We start from the raw sequence: 27,620 nt of genomic DNA, 5'->3' as shown, positions 1-27,620 counted from the left end.
GGAATTCTATCAGTAATATCCAGTTTTTTCAAATCACTTTTTAAGTAACCTAGTTTACTGTTTCAAAAATATGAATTTGTGTCAGAAATAGGAAAAAAGTGTATATATTGAGATCGTGTTGTATTTTATAATTGTATTTATATATATTTATTTAAAACTGTTAACTGTAGATGTAATTGTTGTGTTCTGATTTGAATGAAAATAAAAAATAAAAATGAAAAATAATAAAAAATATGTGTACAAAATGTTTATGAATATGATAAAATGCGTATATATATGGGTGTAAAATATGTGATATATAATCACATATATAGACCCATGTATTAGAATTAAAATACAGATGGATATATGTGAAACTAGTAAAATTACTATTCACAAGTTACTATAGATATCTCATATATATAATAAAAAGAATCAAATGTATACATTATATTAATTATAAACAATAAATAATATGTAATATAATATAATATATATGTGTTTAAAATATATGTTGTTTTACATTAGGTTACGTACAATCTATGTCAATAAGTAAATAAATAAATAAGACCAAACCATAACTCCATGTGTTCATATAGTAATAGAATAAAAGACATGTATGATTAATAAATGCATGGTAAAAACAATTAATGATATAAGACAAGTGGTATTAATAAATCCTCCCACATGGGTATCATTCAATAAATATTCAATAAATATTAAAGTGGTGAGTATGGGAATACAAATTGTAACATATTAAAATCAATAAAATTATCTTGTATAACAGCTGTAGTAATTATTGAAAACCATAAATTACGAGGCAACTAGTTCGCCAAAAATAATGTCTACAAGATGTATTATAATTATTATAATTTTAATAAAATTATTAATAAAATTATTTAAAACCTGTGTATAACATAAAAAGTAGTTTGGAAATTGGTTCATAGTTGTTTCCGTACTATGAATGTTTCTTGGGGTCCGATGCTAATATTTTTAGTGCTGGTGTAATGGATATACAATCATTTAATCCTTTGCCATTACAGGCATCAAGTCTTAGCTGCCATATCATTTCCCTATATAATAATTTTGTGGTCCAATCTCCACCTCTATCTGAATTCTCCACAATTTCCAAGGCCCAAAATTTAAAATTAGCATTAGAACAAACCATGGAATGTCTATAAAGAGCATTATTGACATTTTTGCGGTTAATGTCTCTAATGTGTTCATATATTCTTCTACGTAAGTGTCTCTCAGTCTTTCCTACATAGAAGCACCAGCAAAAAGTGCAATATGCTAAATATATTAGGCCTTTAGTGTAGCAGCTGCTATACTTATTGGATTTTAAAGTAGTGCGTAAACTAGGCAGGTAAATAGATTTTTCACCTGCTATGAATGGACATTGTGGACATCTATTGCATCTAAAAGTCCCTCTTTTCTGATTCATAATTGATAAATTATCAGAATATTGTCTTTCTTTGCCATTTTCTAAAATATCTTTTAAATTGTAATTCCTTCTAAAACTATACGTAAGTCTATTTTTAAAAATATTCGTTCTAGTGGGCATGGTTTTAAACATTTCCCATACACTATTAAAGCTTTTCTTCAACCATTCAATGTTGTTGTAATATGTCAAGGTCAAGTATGGGGTATTGTTAGTAAGAGTACAATCTCTGTGTTCTAAATTGGTCTGACTCCCCTCATATTGTGAAGATGTATTATTATCCAATAATATAGTGTTCAATAGAGGAGTGTATCTGGTCTTCCTATGTGTAGTAACCCATGTCTTGGCCTCCTCAATCAAACCACTCGGATACCCTCTTTGTAGGAACATATTATTCAAAGTATTTAGTTCTTTCAGAAAGTCATCTTCTTTGCTTGTCATTCTAGAGGCCCTGATCATCTGACCCCTGACAATATTCTTTTTCAATATGTGGGGGTGATCACTATCAAAGTGCAAATATGCATTTGAAAAGTTTTCTTTCCGATATATAGTAGATGTGTATTTCCTAGTTTTTTCATCCTTTGATAGTTTGACATCTAGATAATGAATACTATTCTTATGTATCTCATGTGTGAATTTCAAAAAAGAAGTACTCCCATTAATATATTCAATAAAATTATATATATCTTTTTCCTCACCATTCCATAAAATTAAAATGTCGTCCAAAAATCTGTAATAACTGTATAGATATTGGTTGTATTCAGATGTAAAGACATATTTTTTCTCCCAGAAGAGCATTACTATGTTTGCATATATGGGAGCGCAAGCAGCTCCCATTGCAACTCCCTCAGTTTGGTGGTAATATTCTCCTTGGAAATAAATGAAATTATTTTTTAGTACCAATTCCATATTTTCAAGAATAATGCGAAATTCCTCTGGTTTAAGTGTATCCATCTCCATAAGTATCTCTTCAAACCATACAAGACCTGTATCATGAGGTATTGTAGTGAAGAGGTCTTTAACATCGATAGTTACAAAGAAAATTTTTTCGTTATAGTTTGAGTTATTTATCTTTCTTAATAAGTCCCAAGAATCTATCAGTAAGTGTTTGTGTTTCAAATGGTAACCCTTCAATTTTACATCAATGTAAATTGCTAGAGGTTGTGTCTTTGATCCCTGTGCAGATACAATTGGTCTCATAGGGGGATCAGTGACACATTTGTGGATTTTCGGGATACCGAAAATCGCTGGAACTATTGGTTTGCTAACCATGAAAAATTCAAATAGTTCTTTATCGTATAGCCCTTGTATTAAGTTATCTTCGAGAATGAAATCAATTTTGGAATATGCAATGTTTATTTCATTGCGGGATACTGTGCTATAACTCTTGTTATTCAATATATTGAGCATTCTCTTTATATAGTCCCATTGGTCCATAATGACCATGCCGCCACCTTTGTCTGGTTTCATTATTCTCACCTTTTTGTTTCCTTTTAATGATGCCAGAAGCTTATTTTCTTCATCTGTTAAATTTGTTACTCCAGTATTATAGTTTTGAGAGTAATTGTTTCTAATAACGTTACATACAACATTATCAAAACTCTGAATATTGTGTTGAAGGGGTGGATTATAGACACTGCGTCTTTTTAATTTTTTCAAATCATTGTCACTTGTATTATTTCCTAAAATCACAGATAAGTTCAGTCTCCTAGTAAAGAGTTTTATATCTAGTATTATATTGCTAATACATGGAGTTTGATATGGCACAAAAGTAAAACCTTTTGTAAAAAGTTTTAAAAAAGTATCAGATATATCCATTTCTGTAAAATTAAAAATGTTAAAATCATTATATGTACAAACTATGGAATTGGTTGTCATATTTTCTTCTCTATTCTCAATCAAAAAACTTTGTTGGGGGGGTGTTCTGGTTCACATTATATTCCACAAAACTTAAGTTTAATTCCTGTACTGTCTTTAATTCCTTGCTGCTTGTGCATATGATGGCTGGTATGGGGTCCTGTTTTTTATCCTTTCTGACCTCCTCAGGCCAGGTTCCCCTAAAGGGAAGTCATTGGTATAATATTCTTCTTGATAATTGGCCCCATTATTGTTCCTATCATCTGCAGGATGTTGGTTTTGGCTTTCGTCATCATTGACTTCATGCATCCTGTCCCTATTATGGTCAATATAATGTGAATAGTAATTGTATTTCCCACCCCGAACCTGGTGTTGCCTGTGATGGAAAATATTGTCATTATATGCATTGTTGGACTCATAATCCTTTAAATCTCGTCTTAACTTGGATATCTTCCTATTGTGATTGCGTGCTGTACTGTCGTCAACATCTTGTAAAGTTCTAAAGTACATTCGTTTGTATTCATCCATAGAAAACAACAAATCCTCAGATATCTCCTTGTGTAGTTTATCTATTATATTCTTATCTTTTTCCATTCTACTTTCATTATACTTCATTAGTACCTTGATAACAGATAACCCACATTCATCAAAAATGGCACATATTTCCTTAAATAGTGTTCCATCTGTATCAAAGTCTATATTGTTTGGAAATTTAGTGATTCTAAGTCCCTTGGGCACAATGTGCTCGTGAAGACATCTACTAAAATACCAATTTTCCACGGACAAACTCTTATATTTAGTCAACAGTGTTTTAAAATATTTGCATTTGTCCTTATAAGTAGTATGGTTATTGTTAGGCTGTTCCTGTTCCCTAACATTGTTGTATACAAAAGATTTATTCAACCAGTGGTTGAAATCCAAATTGTGGTATCTATTATAATCATCTTCATTCCTTTGACGAGTGTGAGATTGTCCAGAATGCATTCCAGGACTAAGTCTTTCTTCCTGTATATTAGATGGTTCTCTATGACGTCCATGGGTTCCTCTTCCTTGCAAAACATGGCCCCCAGATTTAGGGCTACTTTGTGCACAGGGGATGGAATTCCCAGCTTCATCCTGCACATGAGTTTGTGAATGACTTTGGATGATTTTTATTAACTCACTAAGAAGTGAATTATCACCCGACATTATAAGTATTAAACTATAACCAAAACAGTGAAAAATGAAAAATTGTAGTACTCAAAACAAAGTTCACATCCACTAACAAAGCAGTGGTCTAACAATATATACAATGTTTCAAAATGGCACTGCTAAAAGTGAAACTACTGAATGTAAATGTGCTTGTATTGTACACCGCAGAAGACACTATCTAAGTCTCATTAAAATTAGAAAACAGTAGGTATTCGTTTGAAGAAGCTTAAGGTACTGTTTATAAAAATTCTCAATGTAACTAACACTTTGTGCAAAAATACCACGATAGTACCAGTGTATTTTTAAAAAACAAGTTGGTGTTAAAACAGCCCCTATAGTTTAACACATTAGTAGAATTCCTTACAGAACTCTCAAGTAAAGTACCTTATGTTCCTGTACAAGAAACGTCCGTAGTTAACTGTCGTTTAGTCCTACTTGTTCTTGTTGGTAACACGGATTAATGAGAAAATAGTACCAAAAAACTCCAAACAACATCAGTCATCCGTGAAACCCAAATGGTCAGTGCATAGGTTTTACCCGGTAGTGTATTGTCTTACTGCTTCAAACACCGACCACTGAGGATCCGATAAAGGTAGATGGCTCCAGCTGATGTAGTCGCAACCAGCACTATACCCACAAAAAACGATAAAGGAATATGTGCAAACTTGCTTCCGAAAACTTATTGTCAAGGAAAGAAGCGTAGATAAACACTACATCAACTGTAGCAACCACTATGCTGAAAATTTCACTGATGTAGAAAAAAAAAACGCCAGTAATAAAGCCTTGTTTCAGATGACTTGCCTCAAGGGATAAAAACTTGCTTCCGCAACGTAACCGCAGTCGGATTAGGTGTTGGTTGCACACAAGATGTGGTTATATCAGTACCAATAAAGAAATCAATATGTGGTGTTGCTTATATTCCGTTGAATTGTTTCAGTTATAAATTCTTGCTTCCAAAAAGGCGCAATTAAATACAACATACACAGAACTGTTGCATACCCGAAGTTAGGTGTATAGTAACCAAGTCACTGAAAATCTTGATAACGTGCTATACCGCTAGTCAATGGGTGCAACTGTGAACACTCAAAGGATACCTTGCTCCACGCTGAATAACCAAGAACCAGAAAATGTGTAGAACCTTACTCAGTGCAAAAAACAGACGTGGAAAAACAGGAAATCCAAAGAAGAACTCAGGCACCCGACTCTTCAGCAGTAACCACGATTTTATTACACATAAGACAAATAAGGATTGAGCGCTTTCGTCTCCACCCTGGAGACCTCTTCAGAATCAGTTCTAAACACACACACTCACATTTTTATATACAGTTATGGTTTGGTCTTATTTATTTATTTACTTATTGACATAGATTGTACGTAACCTAATGTAAAACAACATATATTTTAAACACATATATATTATATTATATTACATATTATTTATTGTTTATAATTAATATAATGTATACATTTGATTCATTTTATTATATATATGAGATATCTATAGTAACTTGTGAATAGTAATTTTACTAGTTTCACATATATCCATCTGTATTTTAATTCTAATACATGGGTCTATATATGTGATTATATATCACATATTTTACACCCATATATATACGCATTTTATCATATTCATAAACATTTTGTACACATATTTTTTATTATTTTTCATTTTTATTTTTTATTTTCATTCAAATCAGAACACAACAATTACATCTACAGTTAACAGTTTTAAATAAATATATATAAATACAATTATAAAATACAACATGATCTCAATATATACACTTTTTTCCTATTTCTGACACAAATTCATATTTTTGAAACAGTAAACTAGGTTACTTAAAAATTGATTTGAAAAAACTGGATATTACTGATGGAATTCCACTATAAATGTTGGTGTTGCTTTAAATACCCTACTGAATTTTAATGGTTTTATTAGTTTTTTAACCTTTAATTGAATAATGATTTGATTGAAATGTATATAAAATGTGAGTGTGTGTGTTTAGAACTGATTCTGAAGAGATCTCCAGGGTGGAGACGAAAGCGCTCAATCCTTATTTGTCTTATGTGTAATAAAATCGTGGTTACTGCTGAAGAGTCGGGTGCCTGAGTTCTTCTTTGGATTTCCTGTTTTCCACGTCTGTTTTTTGCATTGTCTTAAGATTCCCAGGTTAACCAGCTGAACAAGAGAGGATGCTAGTGGTCTACCACTCGACATACTAGAATATTATAAGGAATGCTGTGCCTTTAAGGGAAGTGGGTATTCACAGGGGGTAGTGGATGGCTGTAGTGCTTACTTTAGTATAAGAGTGCTTACTTTATTATAAGAGTGCTTGCTAAGACTAGAAGTCCCGAAAACAAGTGCTAATATATACAGCTAAATAGACTGAGTAGAGCTTTCTAAGTGAGAAATTGAAGAGCAGACTTGGCGGAGCCAGAAATAGTTTAAACCTGTATAACGCTGCTGCTTATGCTAACCAGCACAAAAACACCCTGAGGCGGATTTTTATACAGGAAACTTGAAAAGAGCTAGAAATGGTCCAAAGCAACCAATAATTTACAGCTCAAGTGCTGAGGTCACTTCCCCCAGGGACAGATAGGCTGCTCAAGGCTCCCCACTCCCACTGGTGAGCTCAGAAACTTCCTTCTATCCAAGTAAGGCAATGGCCAACACAGGAACTACACACAGCCCAGAATACAGCAAAGCCTGTATACTGGTCCAAACTAGTCAAGCAAAGGCGGGAAAACAAGGAGTATTTTTTTTTGTTTTTTGTTTATAGATTATGCTGCAGAATCACAAGGAAAGCCAATTACAAAGCAGACAATCTCCAAATGGATAGGGCACTGCATCTACTTCTGTTATGCACAACATGGCAAATCTGTGCCTAGGGCATTAGGCCTCATTCTACCAGAGCAGCAGCCACTTCAGCAGCTTTCCTCAGAGGGGTACCAACCAAAGACATATTAGAAGCTGCAACCTGGAGCTCAATGCACACTTTCACTAAGCACTACCACCTACCTCTCTACTCCAAATCTAGAGCAGGCTTTGCCACCGCAGTTCTGCAGGGGTTGTTAGCCTCGCCAAATCCAATCTAGACCCAGCCACCCAACCTCAGCTTTGGGATTCTACCCAAGTATAATGACTGCAACAGTGAAACACGATGAACATAGTACAGTTGTGTACCTACCATTAAATGTAGATGTTCAAGTGTATTCACTGTTGCAGTCCAGGTTACCTACCCACCATCCCCCTCTTTGCTGGAACTATTCTGTACTTCTCAACTCTATACAACCTATGTGGTGTATTTGCTTGTAGATTAAAGATATGTTTATAGTACTATATGCATTGTTGTTTGGCATACTTATATCTTTTCAGCCTTCCTTTCTGGGGGCACCTGACATCTGGGGCAAGAAAAACTGAAGAAAATGGCGTCTGTTGCAACATTTATACCTCTGGCGCACTGACGTAAGGGAGGAAGTGACAACAACTGACGTCGGACCAAGACTTCGGAACTCAGGCCGACTGCGGGTCACCTGCCGGCGGATAACCCCAAGTGTAATGACTGCAACAGTAAATACACTCGAACATCTACATTTATGGTAGGTATACAATTGTACTTTTCTCTATGATTCCATTGGGGGGTTTAGCTCCTGCATAGTAATGTGTTCCTTGCATTCCTTTTGTTCATTTCTCATCTATTCTTCTGTATTTTATCTCCTTTTCCTCCTTTCTTCCACTGCATACATTTTATCCAGATATTCTTCCATCACTTCCTATATTTTTCCTTACAGCCTTTTACTATTCTTCTTTAAATCCTACGTTAGATTTTCATTCTTTAAATCACTTTTCTTAAGTAGGGATTTACTTCTTCTTCTACCATTAATCATTTTTTATCTGACTTCTGTGCATGTCTCATACTCAGTTTATTCATCTAAAAAGTTTGCCACTGTATTAGGTCCTGTTTTAAACTTCTGTCTTACACTGATTTCTCATCTTCTTCTTCTTCTTCTTCTTTCGGCTTTTTCTGGTTGGGGGTCACCTCAGCCGAACTCCAGTCCGCTAATGATTGGCAGTAGATGTTTACGATGCGGAGGTGCCAGCCCGACGCTCAACCTTCAACTAAGGCATGCCCATTCACGCATGTCTTTCGAATACCACTCGACCGGGGGACAGACATGCAGACTCCACACAGAAGGCACTCCAGCCGAGAATCGAACGGGAGAACCTCTTGCTGTGAGGTGACAACACTACCGCTGCACCACTGCGGCTACCTTACATATTCTTGGTTTTTGTTTATTTTTTTTGGCTTTTCCCAGTTGGAGTCGCCACAGCAGAACTCCAGTCTGCTAATGATTGGCAGTCGATTTTTATGGTGCTGAGTTGCCAGCCCGAAGCCCAACCTTCAACGAAGGTATGCCCATTCACGCATGTCTTTCAGAGGCCACTCAACCGCAGGGAGGACATGCAGACTCCACACAGAAGGCACTCCAGCCAAGAATCGAACAGGAGAACCTCTTGCTGTGAGGCAACAATGCTACCGCTGTACCACAGTGGCATATTCTTGGTATACTTTCTTTTTAGCTGTATGCCACTTCCTTTGTACTACTAAATGCATCTCTTTATACTTTTTTAATACCATCCATCACCCTGTCCAATTTCTGTAAAAACACTTCATAGCCATCCATTCCTCACTTTCAGTTTTCATTATGTCATACCGTCCTGTTAATCGTTTTACTCCCATTGCCTTCTTTTCATCGAGCACTGGCCATTGTGGCTTGAAAAACTGACCACAGTCTACCCCTTTTCATTTCCTTTAATCTTTTCCTGTATATTGCAAAACCAGTTTCTGTTCTTAATGCATTTCTCAAAAATGTAATTCATTTTTCTCATCCTACCTTCATCTGAATACGTATTCATTTTTTTCTTTACATATGTTCACATCCTGACTGTTTCTGCTTTTTCCTTGTTATGGCGCAATAAAGTCCTCTGCCATCAGTGTATCAGTATTAATGTTCAAAAACATTTTAATCCCATCAAACATTTCCTTTCTTTGTTTAAAAGTTGTAATAATGTAAGAGATTATTTGGTAGGAAATTACAGAAGACATAAGAGAGGCATTTTTATAAATATTAAAAATGTAGCCACTTATAAATGTGAAAATTGTTTCATATTCAATGTTATAATTAGTACATTTGGTGACATTAATGGAAAAACTGACTGTTGCTTATACGTATAGTTTAAATTCCGAGATGGTAATTTGTGGTATTAAATGCACACATTGTAATGTTGTATAGGAGAAATAGACAAATTTTAAAATTACAATGAAGGAACATAGAGGGGTGTTAAAATAGAAGGTTTAAAAACCCTATAACTAAACATAAGTGGGTAAACCATGATGGCAATTTGGATGAGTTAAAGGTGACTATCTCAGAACCAATTTTAAGTTTGGGCAGGGAGGAAACATTAATAAATCAACAGTTCTTACAAAAGGAAATTTTTAATTTTAAAATGTGATACACTAAAGCCTAGGGATTGAATAATAAATATTGCTTTGAAAGTTTATTGAAAATTCTTATTTCATTTATTGTTTTATTGACTGGAGAATTTTATGTCATGCAATTTAATTTTAATATTTTTTCATTAAAATGTATTAATATGATGTGTTCAAATACTGATTAGATATTGCAGTCATGAGTTTCATATTATCTAGTCATATATATATATATATATATATATATATATATATATATATATATATATATACACACACACACAACATATATAAAAAAAAAATATATATATATATATATATATATATATATATATATATATGTATGTATATGTATGAATATATGCATATAGAATAAGATGCCAAGATGCAGCAGAAGAAATATGTTATATTTTAAAATATAAAAAGAAAGCTATAAATATCAACAACATAGATTTTATAACTGATCTTCTCAAACTGTTCTCTTTTCAATGGCTGTAGGTTATTTGCATTTTAGATACCATAGTTTTCATTTTGAGTTATTCACTAGAGGTGCTGTTATTGATTAAATTGTCATTATTATGATTACATTAAAAAGCATACCCTCTTGGACATAAGTGACCTCTCTCTCTTTTTTTAGCAGATACAAAGCAGATATATTTAATAAATGTGTGAAAATGGCTCAGGAATATTGCCTACTGTTTGTGAGAGCTGGTTATCAATGGTTGCAGTATAAAATAAATAAAGAAGTCCAGTACAAATTTACATTGTGACAGAGCTCTAAACTGTGACCAGAACAGCAAAGTTACTTAGGGTCTTATCTCAACCAAAAGTTTAAAGAAAACTGCATGAAATGCAGGCCTATTATATTACTCAAGAGATAAAAAATGCATGCGTTTAAAAAGGCTTTAGTATTCTTTTTTAATTAGATAATGTAATTTTCTTTTATTGCACTTTAAGTTGTAGAACTCAATTTTAAAAGCAACCCTTGTTTATCTTGTGAAGTCTGAGTTTATTATTTGGAATATTTTGCATTCTAATCGTTGCTTCTTTTTATTACCTAGGACAATATCTTCATCAGTTCTCAGCTTGCTTGGCCGTGCTATTGTCTTTTCCATGGGGTTCCGACTGAAAGTGAAAGGGAAGTTAGCATGTCCATCAGAAGCCCCAGTCCTTGCGGTTGCTCCGCACTCCACATTTTTTGATGGGATCGTATGCATTGTTGCTGGATTATGTTCAATTGTGTCTCGAACTGAAAATATCAGTGTTCCAGTTTTGGGTAGTAAGTAGTAGTAATTCTTTTTTTTTTATTTTCATTAAAACTGAGACATCAACCGGGCTAATCACACCTACAGAGCTTCATTTATTGATATTATCTGTATATAAGGCTATATAAGTAAAGAATAAATAACACTTCAAGCCTGAGAATGACAGTGGTGCTAAAATGAGGTAGTTACACCTGGTAATTCTTTTTCATACTGAGACACCAACCGGGCTAATCACACCTACAGAGCTTCATTTATTGATATTATCTGTATATAAGGCTATATAAGGAAAGAATAAATAACACTTCAAGCCTGAGAATGACAGTGGTGCTAAAATGAGGTAGTTACACCTGGTAATTCTTTTTCATACATGATTAGCAGTGAAACAAGAACACACTCAACAATGTTCTAGTGTTTAAGCATTACCAATAGCATTCATTGTCAAAATGGGAGGGGAGACATAGATGTATGATAAATGTAGAAAAAAACAGGAGTGCTGGTTATAGTATTATATATAACTCAATGGATGGTGCAGTGGTGCAGCGGTTAATAGTTATCGCCTCACAGCAAGAGGTTCTCCGGTTTGATTCTCTGCTGGGGTGCCTTCTGTGTGGAGTTTGCATGTTCTCCCTACATTCATGTGGGTTTCCTCCAGGTATTCCGGTTTCCTCGCACAATCCAAAGACATGCATCTGGAGTGTTTCTCCCCGGGCCTCCGCTGAAAATAAGCTCTGTCCTAGTCTGTCTTTCCCGGTCAACAAATGTTAAATAAAAGTAAAATAAAATAAATAATTAGAAGAGAAGAAGCATAAGGCACTGTAATTCTTTATCTATGAATTTCATGTTTGTGGATTTAGAAGCTCTATGAGACAACAGAAGAAACCTAGTTTAATGTACCACTGAGAGAAGAGCATGTACAGTGATGGAATGGAAAACGAATACATTTATACCTGGAAAGTGAAATTGCACCAGAACGGCAAACTTGTCTAAATAAGACAAGCAAAAGCTTGCATATGAGGGCCCCTGGTATACAGAAAAAATGTACAGGGTGCTAGTATTGTAGGATTTCTGTAGGATGTTTTTCCTAGTTGAACTGAAATAATGTGGAAGATAGCAGTCCAAACTCCCGCAACCAAGTAAAAGTTTACAAAACTGGCTCTGTGAGTACGATGCCTGAATAAGTAAATGAGTTATATAGCTGAGAAGCTTGTCTGTGGATTTTTCTTGACTGTCATCATATTTTGCTATATAAACATACTCATGAATACACATGAGGTATTGTGAAGGGGTAGATGTTTCTGAGTGACAGATCATAAGAAGGAATAAATGTTGGGTTATTTGGAGCTCACAAGTGAGTTTATAAGCAGCAGTCATGACTGACTACAGTCACTTGCATTTAATACCTGGGAGAAAAAACTGATCATCAGAACTGTAGTTCTTAAGACTACCTTGACAGTATTTGGTGCTTCAGTAAGAAGGGGTAGCATCTTTTTGAATATGTGTAAATGTGGCAGAGAATGAAGGTATCATATTAGGAAACTGGAAATGGACCATTACAAGAATGGAAATAGCATTTGTGACATGTGGTAACCAAATCAGTATTTGGGCTCACTGAAGTCAGTTAAGGTGCTACGACAAGAACTAGATGAGCAATGGATTTCTGCACCCACAAACAAGTGAAAAAACTGCATGATGCTTTGGACAGGTTAGTTAGAGAAAGGAGAACTGTGCATGTATGATATAGTCTCTTAAAGGTAAACTTAACAAAGGGAATTTAATGTAATGATTCCTTAGGAGCACAAAATAAAGCAAGTATTCTTTAAAAATCATTATAATAGAGTGCTCAGAGCTATACAGTAATTTGACATGATGAGAACAGAAAGAAAGATTGTGTTTTTCATTGTGACGTTAGATGCAAAAAATGAAGTTTTGATGCATGAATGCACTACTGTCCTCTACTAACTCCATCTCCACTTCTCTCAGTAACAACAAACTAGTGTTGTCCCTCTTCCATGATCCCTCTAAGGCTTTTGACACTGCTTCCCATAACCTCCTGCTCTCCAAATGTGCCTCCTTCAACCTATTTACCTCCACTCTTAACTGGTTCTCTTCATACTTAACAAATAGAGCTCAGTCTGTCAAATTGATGTCAGCTACTTCTCCATTCCTTCCCACTCTTAGTGGAATCCCCCAGGACTCTATCTTGGGTCCCCTTTTATTTAACATTTTTACTAATCTCTTCCAGTCCTGCTGTCACTCTACACTCATACAATATACAGATAACTCTACGATCATCCTTACCTCTGACAATCTATCCCACCTGCATACGCTCACATAAGACACACTACACTCTGTTGAAAGATGGCTCACTATTAACCAACTTCTGCTTAACCCCAATAAAACTAAACTTCTTTTCCTTCCCAAGCCCCTCCAGCACCTTAAATCTTCCTTCTCAGTCTCTTCACTAAACAACACAAGTATTCATATCGAGTCTCCTGCTAAACTTCTCGGTATACTTATAGATGACAAACTAAAAATTGACTTCCACATCAACAACTGCATCAAAAGGGCCCACCAGAAACTAGGATTTCTGTACAGAAATAAAAAAAAACTCCTTACACAAGAATCAGGAACTTTGTAGCTCTGACCAACACCTCCTCTAAGTTTCCAAACCTAATAAATCCATAGGAAAAAGTCTTTATAGTCACTCAGTCTCTACCTCCCGAAACAAACTCCCTGTCTATATCATATCATACCAAAACTCTCCCAATTTCAAGCTGGCCCTAAAGGAATACCTACTCAACTCCTCGATCTGCCCCCTGTAAAGATCTTACTTGAAGTAACTCCTCCCCCGCCTTTCTTCCCCCTCAAAACCACTGTCTCCTTTTCTTTCATCTTATACTCTCTTGCTTGTATGTTTTACTATCATTTCTGTGTAAGAAACATCTATGTGTGGAAGATTTTCAATCCGTATATGTCTAGTTTATCACTGTTTATTAATCAGATCAGATAACAGTAGTAGAAGTGATGAACTTAAACTCATCCTAAGCCAAAAAAAAATAATAAAAAATCTATAATTTGAAATATTGTACAGAATTACTAAGTATTCAGAAGTAATCCAAGCAGGGTAGGCCGTCTCTTTCCAATACCAGCTTGGATTACTTTCGAATACATTGTAAAAGCCAACAGCCAAATCTGCAATAGAAATTTTAGAAGTCCAGTTGGTGAACATTTCTGTAGTACACATGGAGGGGATGACAGTTCTTTTTTCTTTAGCATTTTGGCCAGGCCAGTATTATCTAGAGGACGTGATTTAAACCAGAAGTTGAATTCATTAGAAAGTAAGATGATTTAAAATTTTGCTGCATTGTTCCCTAGGGGGCTAAACTTAGAAGTTAATTTAATATTAAATGTTCATGATTCTTTCAGAAGGGTTCAACATGGATTATTTCACATTGTTTAATGTTTAATGCTTAATGTTCAATGTATTTGTAACATTTATATTAATAATTTATAGCATTTTGAACATTATTTGATATATAAATATTATTTGGTAATGTTTCATTGAAATTACAACAGTCATTATGATGCAGCATGGTTTTGTGCACTTTAAGAACTAATTAATTGTAATTGATTGTTTAAAGTGTGAGGGGTTCACCTGGTGTATTTACTGTTTATGTGCACTTACATTTGTATCCTTGAAGGTGAAAGGCCAAGGTACCAGATGTCTTTTTGGGGATAGTAAACCATTTTACAACTACTGCTAGTTGTGTTTTTTTCATTACATTTGAATACTTAGTAATTCTGTACAATATTTCAAATTATTTATTTTTTATTATTTTTTTGACTTAGGATGAGTTTAAGTTCACTACTTCTGCTACCATTATCTGATCTGATTAATATACAGTTATTAACTAGATGTATATGGATTGAAAATCTTCCACACAGAGAAGTTTTCTACACTGTGTTTTTGGACCCACTCTACTTGTTTAGTGGGTTATTTGAGACTTTGGGGATACTACGGAGATTACTTGTTTTTTCCTTCCATTTCAGTAAAGAGCACCTCTTTCTTAACCCTATTTACTGTATCAGCCCACTCTCACCTATATCTTACATCCACTTATCTTGTCCTTTCCCCATTATTTATCTGACTAGACTCCACACTATACTTAAGACTTGCCTACATACTAGTCCTTCCTTTCCTCTTCTCCTATCTGTCACAATACTACTTTCCCAATATATGTATTTTAAGTTTGTTAATGTGTCTTTTATTAAGCATGTATAAGATGAATCATATTCTCCTTGTATGTTTTTGCTTATGCATGTATTTCTCATTGTAAATTTTAATTATAATCATTACTGCAAAAATGGATACAGTTTTCAAACATTTAACAGGATATTGTTAGAGATCTATCATTTTGATAACATTTTCAGCATTCCATTGCCCATTTATCTCTGATGTTAACTGGTGTGTTTCTAATGATGGTCCCAATGATAATGATCTCCTTGAGCAGTTTATATCAATAAATGCAATCAATCTCTCATGCTAGAAGATGTCCTGCTTTTGATGATAATTACCGTGTTTACAAACAGAGCCTCAGGGGTAGCATTTTGATGATTGCAGAGTATGGAGGATTCAAAAATGTAGTGATTATTTACGCTTTGTAAATCATTTCAAGGGTGACTTGGAAAAGTTGTTCTCACTGTGGGGAACATTAACTTTGATAGCTTTATCTTGGACTGATATGCTTAACATCACAGTATTTTGTACATTAAAGTGCCACGCAGGTAGTGGGGATAAAAATCAGTGGTGCATGGTACAGTATAGGTGACTTAGAAGACCATGCATTGAACTTGGCCAGAATAGTAACACCTGCTGCTTTTCCACATTTTTTACATTTCAGTTTAGAAGCCATGTCTGTTTAACATTTTGATGTGGATCACAAGCATCTTCATCGGGTACCTCATATAGTTAGAGTGTGAAACTGTTGAATCCATGTGACCATATGTAGAGATTTTGATGAAAGCATCCAGAGGTCAAGTAATGGTTATTACAGGGGAAGTCCATCTCAAGTCTTATTTTAATGAGCCGTAAAAATAACTGGCTTCTAGAAAATATGGTAAAATATCTCTGTATGCAGTATTGTACTGTGAAGACACTTAAATAATCAAGCACAGCTTGGGTCTTTATGCTGGAGTAGAAGGTGACTGCAAACAGTAAAGGAACATTGAAATGCTTTGCATTTCTTAGACTTTGTTAATACCGTGTACTATAACAAATAGCAAAGCAACTCACTAGAAGCTCTAATATCTTTGGCTTTTTCCTTACTCCCTGCATATATGCTACTCTGCGTGTTAAATCTGATTAGGCCACCCCACCACTAAATGTAACGGTCTCCAGGGACTTCTCCAAGGCAAATGCATTTCAAGGCAAATGCATTTCAGCTTGTAGAAGACCTATGTAGAATTCTCCACAATCCCCTCAAATGGACCCAGCTGAGAGGGTTACTGCATTCACTTCCAGCTTTTACCAATACCTGAAGAGTTGCATAGAAAAGTCAATACATGGCCACCAAAATATGATGGCAAATTCATTTTGTTAAGCAAGAAACATCTTTATTGAATTACTACTTTTGACATACACAACATGCATTTAATAAATGGAAACAAACCATTTTGACATATTTCAGTTGCAAACATTGTACATCGCATATGATCTTCCACACAGCCATTGTCTATTGAAAATTACATAGCTCATTCAATTCCTGTCATCCCTTAAACCTCACTCCTCCAAAACATTATTCTGCATGCATTGTTCCCACAATTCCAAATTTTTCTATGTAATTTGCGCCTACTGTTTTCTAAAGATCCCACTTCCAGTTCTTTCATTTCTGTTACTGTATTCACCACTTCTAGTACTGTTGGTTTAGATTTTGATTTCCAGTTTCTATTGCTTTTTTGGTAGCCACCAGAGTTAAACTCAGCAAGGCCTTACTATGTCTAGGTAATTCTGATTCTCTATCATAACTCAAAAAAAACTAATTTCCCTAATTACACCAATTTGCTCACCCAGTATTTCTAATAGAGTAGTCTGCAGAGGATTGTTTATAGTATGCCAACTCATTACACTCCCAAAAATTATGTTTACAATTGTCTCTTTCTTCCCCATCACACCTCCAACATTTGCAATCGACTTGTGGAAAAATTCTTTAGAGACCACTTGTGGTCTAAAAACCCCTATTCAAACATTTCCAAGCAAAAATCCTAAATTGTCTAAACATTATTGCATATTTTGGAGCCATGCATATATCCTCCCATTGTTTATTTGTTACTTGCTTATCTAGTCTCTCTCTTCATTCCTTTCTAACCTCCTCTGATTGATTCATATAGCTGTCCTTCAATATTTATATATCCTACTAACAACCCGCTTTTTAACAGTAGTGTATGTTCTACATTCTAAGAAAAACTCTACCATTGGTGGCGTTTCAGTTAAGATCCCCCTATTTCTTTCTCTTTGGCTATACTCTGATATCAGTCCTTGATAGGGAAGGCAATCTCTATCCTGCAGTCCAAATGTATTTGCGGCCTCTTTCCACTCTATTACCATTCCTTCTCCAGTTATTTGCTCCCAATACCTTGATAACTTTGCCATTTTTTCAGTAAATTCTAGCCACCTCTTGCCTATTCTCTGTATGCCTAATTGCAGACACCCCTATTGGCAGAATCTCCTTTCTCTGTTCCCATAGTGGCTTAGTTCTTAGAATACTTTCTTCTTTTTTATGAGTATAATATTCTGTATGGTTCTTGTTATTCTCCTAAAGGATCTGCATCCAAAATCCCAGTGTCTCCTTATGTCTTGAGCCCCCCCCCCACGTTTCATTGTCATCATCCCTTTCCACTTTGAATTATATCTTTCTGAGTGTGGTATATATAGGAGACTTAACTGTGTAGCTCTGAAATACAGCTTCATATGTTGTTATCAAAAACTACCTCGTTCTATTGTTAGGATCAACTTATATTTGTCTCTTGCCTTCTTCTCCTCCAAGATAAAATCCATCAACTCTTTATTGATTACTATCCGCAACTTCTCTGGTTGCTACAAATATTCCTGACCTGTGTATAAAACTAAAGGGACTACAGACATTTTTACTGCTTGGAACTTGTTATCCATATCCATAAAACAGAGCTTCCAGATTCTCAGTTTTTATATTATCTTTTGATAAGTCTCTTCTCAAATATCCTTAGCATCCATTACAGAATCCTTTTAACCCCATACTCCTAAGTACTTAATTTTATCATGTTTCCATAAATATGGGTATTGTTGAACCAATTCATGTGCAAGTACATAGTTTGAAGCTATTGCCTTTGTTTTATCTGCATTAATTTTGTATCCCATTTTCTGTTTTTTTCAGGTACAAAATATTATCATCTGCAAATAAAGCCAACTTTTCTTGATAACCCTACAAATTATGTCCTTAAATTTCTGAGTCCCTAATTTTCTATGCTAGTGGTCTTAAATATAACACAGGTAAATGGGAAAGAGGACACCCCTGCCTGGTTCCTCTTTTCAAACAGAACTTGTCAGAAAGGACCCCCCACATTTAATTTTTTTTCCTTCAATCCCACATTTATCCTTCTAATTAGCCTTATTATTTACAGGGAATACAAATGCTACCATTGCCACACTCCTAAAATCCCAGATTACTCTGTTCAATGCTTTCTATGCATCAAGACTTACCAACAACAGTGGCATTTTCTAACATTCTGCTTCCCTCTGGATCATTCTTGTTCAATTAATGTTGTCAAATGTTTTCCTCCCCTCGACAAAACCACATTGATCCATATCTGTCAATGTTGGCATCACCTGTGCTATTCTTGTATCCATTATAAACATAAACACTTGATAATTATGGTTTAGAATTGAAATGGGCCTGTATGTAATTGTATCCAATTGGTCTTTACCATCTCTAAATATTGCAGCCACCACAGCTTTCTTCCAGGATGTTGGTGCTTCTTCTTTCAAAATACTGTTAAACAGATCTGTATCACTTTCTACCCTCCTAGCTTCCAACGGGAATAGCATCTTATTTATGGAGACTTTCCTGTAGGTTAGTTATACATCACCATTTTTATCACATCTCCATTTATCCTAGCTGTTAATAATTGAGCCTCATCTACCTCCCACCTTGGCATATTTAATTATTCGATAAAAATTTTCATTTGTACCTTTTCTTGATTTCCACATTCTCTGCATTATACAGATTTTTGTAAACTTTTCAAAATATTTCTAATACCTCTACTGGATCTCTGGTTGTTTTCCTTGTTATAGACTCCATAAACTTGGCAACAACTATCACTGTTGGAGCTCCTCTAGAAATTGATATAAGTACTCCCCTTTTCCTTTATCCCAGGTATTTCACTGAATAACCATCCTGAAATCTTTTATCAAATTCACAAGCTCAGTTCTTAACAAATGGGTCTCCTGTAGCACAGCAATTTGCACTTCAGATTTCTTAATATGGTTAACTACTCTTTCTGTTTTGTATATAGCTGCAAGACCATTCACATTCAGAGATAATATGGAATGTGTTGCCATTATGGTAAGAATGTTGCCATTATGATAAGAAGTTATTATTCCCACCTGTTATGTATAACAGCTTTTTTAATGTTTAGTTTCAGCTTTTGTGTTACATTCATAGATAAATGCCTGGCAGGTTAATATTTTATACAGCTGTTTCTTGTCATATCCATTTAAACATATGTTACATCATGCAAGACTTTTCATTTTAATGAAAACCCTCAAACAAAGGGAAAAATGCCCCCAGAGCCTATTAAGTTAATACAAACACACAAAAACTATGTATATTTTCAAATAATGAAGTTTAACCCTCCTAATAGGAACAATTGTCCCAGATTGACAGCTATACTCACAGGCTTTAATGAAGGTTATTCATGCTAAGACACATGTTACAACCTATGCTTCTGCTTACATTAAGTGCTGTCTTTTTTGTCTTATCTTTAATCCTCTCCCAGATGTAGAAAACAACTTGAATACTTTCAGAAAACATTATCTTTTAGCTATTGAAAGAACAACAATTCTGTTTTTATTGCCCTCTTGTCAGCTTGTCTCAATAGAAACATGAGAACCAGATACACAATTGTCTTCAGCTACAAGCTTCTCATGTTGCACTGTGAAAATGTATTTTCTAAAGGAAAACATTTCATTACAATCAGTGTTCTTTTATTTATTTGCTTCTACTTAAAACGTGTTGTTAAATCAAGTCAAGGGCCTTAATCCCATCATTCGCCTCTGCAAAAGTAAGAAAAAGTGTATCAATTGTACTTATATCTTGCTCTGTTTAAAACCTGTCCCTCAACTCAGCAACCTAAGATTACAGCCTATTATCTTAAGCATACTTTTGTCCAGGTTTTTTTATCTTTTTACACTGCAGTGCCTACATGTCTTAAAACTAAACAAGAAGAAATAAATCATCATCATCAGTTCCCTTTTTTCCCATTTTTTACATGAGGTCGAGGTGTCATATAACTGTCACCATCTCTTTCAATTCAATGCCACACTTCTGCCTTCGTTAACATTCATGCTTTACTGTTGCAGATCTTCTTTCACACAGTCCATCCAACTCTTAGCTGGATATCCTCATTTCCTCTTATCTTCTTCCTCTCTGTCCCAACTCTTCTTCACCAGATTGTCTTCTGCTTTTCTGACCCTGTATGCAAACCACAGTAATCTGTTCTCTTTGATGTTTTCTGCAATTGGAGCTACTTTGGCTTCTGCTCTTATGTCCTCATTTCTTCATCTGTCCTACAATGTGCATCGTACCACCCTTCTCAGGCACTTCATTTCCATCACCTCTAGCTTCTTCATCTGTTCTGCTTTTACTACCCCGGTTTCTGTACCATGCAGTAGTACTGGTCACACCACTGTCTTGTACTCCTTACTTTTCAGCTTATTTGACATTCATCTGTCATAGACTACATTTGAGACTCTGTGCCAGTTGTCTGCAGCCCCTCTGATCCTAGCTTTGACCTATTCATTCAGACTTTCCTTTTTCTCAACCCCCCTCCTACATACTTGAAGCTATTTACCTGTTCCACTGTCTTCCCTTCTATCTCAATTCTCAGCTTCTTCTGATTTCTACAGTTTGCTGCCATTACCACTGTCTTATCTGTGGTTAGTTTCATCCCATATGCCTTCAGTTTTGCATTCCATTCCCCTATCCTTTCCTGAAGTTCTTGCTTAGAGTCTGCATGTAATGCCACATCATCTACATACAGCAATGTTGTTGATCTGTCCCCTTCATCCTGTTTGCTTATGTAGTCCTTCACCAGTATGAAAGGCAGTGGGCTCAGAGCTAAACCCTGGTGTACACTCACTCCCACTGGGAACCTTTCTGTGAGGCTGAACAGTTTTCGTACTTGAGTCATTGGGTCCTTGTACATAGCCTCGCTAATTCTCCCAGTGTTTCTGGGACTTCGAACCACCACAGTACTACCCAGATCAGCCTTCTTTGGAGGTTGTCTTATGCTTTTTCCAAGACTAAGAATGCCCAGTTGGACTCTTCCCTCATCTCTATCGTCACCTCACCTGTCTGTCTCACTTGCTAACATCAGGTCAGAATCCTGATCTGAATCCAAACTGCTCATCTCCCATCTTACATTCTGCTACTCTGCATATCCATTTATCAATCACCCTCTCCAGAACTTTCATGCAATGTGATAGGAGTTTGATGCCTCTGTGCTGCCCACAGTTGTGGATGTCCCCTTTGTTCTTGTACGCTGGCATGAGTATGCTTATTCTCCAGTCATCTGGGATACACCTTTCTCTCCACACTGTTATGCGTACCATCACGAGTTATTTCTCCCCTATCTCACCCAACATCATTATCATATCTGCTGTGACCTCATCTGAGCCTGCTGCTTTCCCTGACTTCATTTTCCTTCATGCTATTCTTAATTCTTCTAGGGTGGGATCCTCTTCTTCTCTCATCATAGACTGTTTTGGGGGCAGTACAGCTTCTGTGGGGTTTTCTTCATTCAAAAGCTGCTGGAAATATTCCTTCCATTTGCCTTTGATGTCCTGTGAACTGGTGAGCAAGTTGCTGCTGGCATGCCTTATGAAGGGTATTTGACTATCTTCTTTATCTGTCTGTCTTTGCCTTGCAACTTGATATTGTTTCTTTGTGCCATCTACTGAGTTACTTTCCAGAAGCTAGTAAAATGCCCCGATTACCTTTTCTTTGCTATTGCAACTCATTTCTTAGATTCTTTGTTAGTCATTCCTTCCTAGCCTGGTCGGTCTTTTCTATTTCTAACTTTTTCCTGCAGTCCTTTCTTTTGATGACTTCTTGGACTTCTGCATTCCACCACCAGCTTTCCTTATGTACCTAATTTCCATACCAGGCTCAGGCACATTTCTGTTCTGTAGTCCTCACAAATGTTGTTTTAAGCCACTGCCATTCTTCTTCAACGCCACTTATTTCCTCCTCCTCCTCTTCTTGGGGTGCTAGAGCCCTAAGCAATTTTTAAACTGTTGTACCTTCTCTCCAGTCAACTTCCAGGTCTTCAGCCTGGTCTCTGTTGACCTTAGAGCCTTCTTTGACCACTGGTTGCAGCTGATTTTGGCAAACAGTGGTTTATTCTGTGGGCCGACTGTTTCACTGGGGATTACTTTGCACAAGAAGAAAGAAAGAAGATGGGAAAGAAGGGCACCTGTTTACTTTAGGATCTCTGTAACGCACAGAATAACTGAAAATGCTTCACTGTATAACATGCAGAATATGTCATATTTTACTATAATACTGTTAGAAACAAAATTTGCTTTACTTATAGTTTCCTCTTTCTTTCCTCTTCCCTTCTCACTAATGTTCTACCAAACATTAATGACATGAAGTAGGGCATATGCTTTGGAGTCCCCTACAAGTTTAACAAAGTCAAAAAAGTCTGATATTTCCAGGTTTTCTTGTTTCACCAAATTTCACAAATGTGACTGATGGTTTATAATCCTACATTTATTCATTAATTTCTGAGTTGTTTTTTTTTCTTCTTGTTAATCTCCATCCAGCTCCAGTTTCTGGTTCTTTTCTAATGTACTCATGGTTCTTCTGGTCAAATCATGTGCTTTGCTCTCTTTCTCCAGCATTTTCCTTTTGAAGATTAGAAAATGTTTCACTGGCGTAGTCTCTCTCAGATTTATTATCAGAAAAATAAGAAGCAATCCCCTCCTATTTTATAGCTCACTTTTTGTTCGACATGTTTTGCATAAAAAAAAAGACTTTGAACCACCAGGAAAAAAAACTTCTGATCATAGCTGATGCAGCCGTTTAAAGCTCAGGCCTGCCTGCCAACATTCCCTGATTGCTGTAATAAATGTATTCCTCTTCTGCCTGGTGTACAGTGAGAAATTATTTTCCACAAATACTCTACTGTCTCCCACTTTTAGTACTTTGTTCTTCTGTCACTGTTGTGTCAGATTCAACTCTTTCTGTTGGTTGGATTGCAACTTTACTATTAAAGGTATAGGTTGCTTTCTTATAGCCAGGTTTGGAGCATACACACGATGTGCCGTTTAAACTAACAACTCCTGCTGTGGAGTGCCAATCCAATTGTTTATTTGTGCTTTCATAAAATTAATGCAGTCTATTCCTTCCAGTTTCTCTGGTACAGCAGAAAGTCTCAGGTTTCCCCTACATGCTCTGTCCTCTAATTCAACCATTTTTGAAACATCGCTTGTTGCATAGTCTCATACTCATCTTGCCTTTTCTACATATTGACCTTTGATTTTTGCAGTATCAGCTCATCTGAATACCTGTTTTAAGCTGCTTCCATTTTTCCAGAATTTTGGTATTTGAGTTGATATACTTTTTCAATGTTCCATTTATCTTAATCAGCTCCGAGCACATTTGACTTCTTTTTTCTTCTAGAATACTAGAAGCCATGTCTTGTGCCAAAGCTGGAGCTTAAACTACTTTTTGCTGAACAGTTGTAGGATTCTTCCCAGCCAGTGTTTATTCCTCACCTTTTGTGGTTGATTTTCTTTGAGGTTCTCTAAATTTCTTCTTTGCTGGCATCTAGGCAATGCAGTTACCAGCCAGTAACTGAAATTTACCCCAAAAGAGAAATTCACTGGGCTTCTTTTCTGAGTTTCTGTTTTCACACTGGGAGAGCTGAAATTAAGCTGCTACTCATTTTACAGCCATCTTAGAAGTCCTCCCATGATGGTAACTTCAGGAATAAACCTGTCTGATGGAACTCCCATATAAATAAATTATATAGCAGCATGGAAAGATAATGAAAAGTATTATCCCATCCCTCCCCTCCCCATCCCCCATCTCAGGACTACACTGAGGTATACTAGCAAGGAAGTTAAAAGCATATTCAAATATGAAGTGGAGTATGAACATAAGGTTTCTAAGCATGCCAAAGGAAACTAGAAATGTTTATTTTGTCTTGTTAGGAAATTATGGGATAATAACCAAAAAGGCTGGAAAGAGTGCACACAAAGGGAACCAAAAATCACAAAACTTGGTTAGTCAGTTCTTAAGAAGTCCAGAATCCTAATTTGATGAAAGTGCTTAACTTTTATTTATTTATTTATTTTACATTTGTTGACCGGGCTAGTCTAACTGGATATATGTCAGTTTTCAGTAGAGGCCCGGGGATGTTTGGATACTTTGAATAAACGTGTCTATTTGTTTTTCATTTCAGCTTGTATTTTCAAGCTTATTTCACCTTGTTGCTTCATGTTAGTTGAATAATGTTCAGCAGTGCATTGAGATCATCCATACATTCCGATCCCAAGGATATAGTCAGTGTATTAGAAGACAAATTTAGTGCTAACTTTACCCAAGCTACTCACATTCATACCTCAATTTCCTGAATGTTTATTTTCTTCTAAAATCACCTTACCTTAGAACACATCTTAAATCCCTGTCAAAGGCTAAAATAATTATTTTGTGGGACCAGACAACATACCAGGCTACATTCCCATCAGTACCACATATGCACCCTGTGAGCCTCTTATTCTGTTCGACTTCATTCCCTCCACGGTTTGTGCCTGATACTTGGAAAACAGCTGTGACACTCCTGTACAAGAGTGGCCCATTTACAGGCCTGTGTAATTATAGGCCCATCAGCCTCATCAGTCCTATATGGAAAGTCATTGAACATACCATAGAAGAGCTCATTTATACAAACACAACACATTTAATTGATTTGGACTCCAATCAGTCTGGTTTTATAAAGGACAAGTCTTCTAAAACTAGTAAGCTTCTTTGAAGAGAGTTACAGAGGATGTAGACAGTTATCACAGCTGCACGTTGCTTATCTTGACCTGATCAAGGCTTTTGACACTATCCCTCATGCTGGTTTTATTGGAAAATTAGGCAGACGATATAAACTCCTACACTGTCCACTGGATTTCAGAGCAGCTATTCCATGAACATGGAGTTGTAACTAGTGGAACCTCTGGGAGTCAGTTCTGGACCTTTTTCTGGTTGGCATTTATTTTGCAGACATATAAATCAATATCCCAGAAGTGTGTTGGATCAGATTTGTTGATGACTGCAAGCTGTGCACTGTTAACTTTCAGCTAATCTCATCCCCTACACTCTTCCCTCATCTCTCTGCCATCCTTCCTGTCTACTAATATAGTTGTATGGCTACTCATCAACTATCTCCATATCAAATGACAGGCAAAAACTAATGAATAACATGTATTATGAACGTAAATACCTATCTTCCATGTTACTGAAGAAAATAATTTTATTTTATGTTTGTCCCTGAATGTTTGAGTGTATTACTTTGTGTATGAGGTTAAAATGCTTGGATGTGTCTTGCTCTATATGAAGTTAAACCATCTAGCCATTATATAAAACAAAGATACAGCAGTACATTTGTACATGATTGTCTATTTGCAGCTTTTCTCCCTAGACCTCCACTGAAAATGGGCTTTTATGGCCCAGATGGACTTTTGTGATAACCAAATTTTAGATAGATAGATAGATAGATAGATAGATAGATAGATAGATAGATAAAATCCACTCATTTACTGATGCTAAATGGCTCCAGCAAGGTCTGGAATATGCACATACCTTGTGTACCAAAAACAGTTTTAAGCTAAACACGAAAAAGTGCTCTTAGTAGCTTTCAAGCAAAAGGACTGTTCCCACCTGATATGTTACAAGTGGTGCTCCTCTTCAGGGAGATATGATCATAAGAAACGTGAGTACTTATGTGGATATCTGTCTCTCTACCCAACCCAGTTAAATTCCAAGGGAATATCTTCAAGATCCAAAGAAGTCACCCTACCACTGTGTTCTTCATTAATCAGACCCATCACTGAGTACAGCGACTCCTTTGGTACATGTACACATTCAAGTGTATTTTTCAAATGGAAAGACCCCAAAGTTTTCTAACCAGGAAAATGACTGGTCTTAAATCCTTCAAGTATCCTGAGAGATTAACACAACTTTCCTTACTAGCTGCTCTGAGGTGGCCTGTGATTGGCTTTTTGAGCCAGGAAAGACCCAGTCCTATTTGACCTTCAGTTTCTTCACAGAACCAGTGGCTCTACAAACACCCACACTAGGGATCTAAATCTGAACCAACAAATAACCAAGACACTCTGAAGGGATGGATTCAGTACTCAACATATTTTCAGTCTGTGGAATAAGTCACTACTGCAGGTCAAACAGTGAACTTTTCAATACTAGTTTTGCTGATTGGATAGGTTGATACAAATTTACACCAGGGTTATGATGTACAGCCCTGCTTCATTTGAGAATTGATCACTATAAAATGCTGGAAAAGAGTGGCAAGAACTTTGACACGTGTCTTCTAAAGGGTCATATGACTAGGCCTCCTATGCATCCTGTGATGATTTACCAGGTATTGTTCCTAAAGTACAGCGTGTTTTCTATGACAGAAGTTTGTTTGAACACCAGAAGAATGAAATGGAAATTTGCAGGTGAATAAAAGACTTGAATAATGAAGACTGAGTACTTGTTGTTTATACTTTCACTCGCCATAGAGCAAAGGGACACAGCAATGCACATCCTGGCAGAAGATGTGAATAAAGGTATGAAAGTGGACATTGATCTTTACTGTTTATTTATTGCAGAGGAAGAAATGAACTCCTGTGATTGGTATTTACACATTGACATTATTGTTAAAGACTATTTATTTTCAGTTTCAGAATGCAATCTTTTTTTTTGAACAATTGTATATTCATATGACCAAATATAATGTGGCCCACCTCCTTACAATCTGTCAGATAAACTGTCTCTGGAAATTAAAAAAATCTATCTTTTTTTTTTTTTTTTGCTGCTGCATGTTTTGAGGTTGATGTCATCTAGGAAAGGCAAGTGCAGTTGTGGA

The 27,620-nt window shown here is 35.9% G+C and overlaps 1 protein-coding gene across 2 annotated transcripts in view; it reads left to right on the top strand.

The window, feature by feature from the left end:
* The window catches only part of LPCAT2 (lysophosphatidylcholine acyltransferase 2), a 777,819-nt gene that overhangs the window by 282,837 nt on the left and 467,362 nt on the right, over window positions 1-27,620 (top strand). For both annotated transcript variants that reach the window (XM_044082005.1, XM_044082006.1), the window contains exon 3: window positions 11,025-11,242. In XM_044082005.1, the coding sequence (XP_043937940.1) occupies window positions 11,025-11,242 (218 nt within the window). The remainder of the gene's footprint in view (window positions 1-11,024; window positions 11,243-27,620) is intronic.

This window comes from Protopterus annectens, chromosome 8.part1 (assembly GCF_019279795.1).
Source record: "Protopterus annectens isolate FY-2018-M chromosome 8.part1, PAN1.0, whole genome shotgun sequence".
In the NCBI taxonomy this organism is placed as follows: domain Eukaryota; kingdom Metazoa; phylum Chordata; order Ceratodontiformes; family Protopteridae; genus Protopterus; species Protopterus annectens.
The sequence above is the reverse complement of the archived record's forward strand: the minus strand, read 5'-3'. Positions and strand labels throughout refer to the sequence as shown.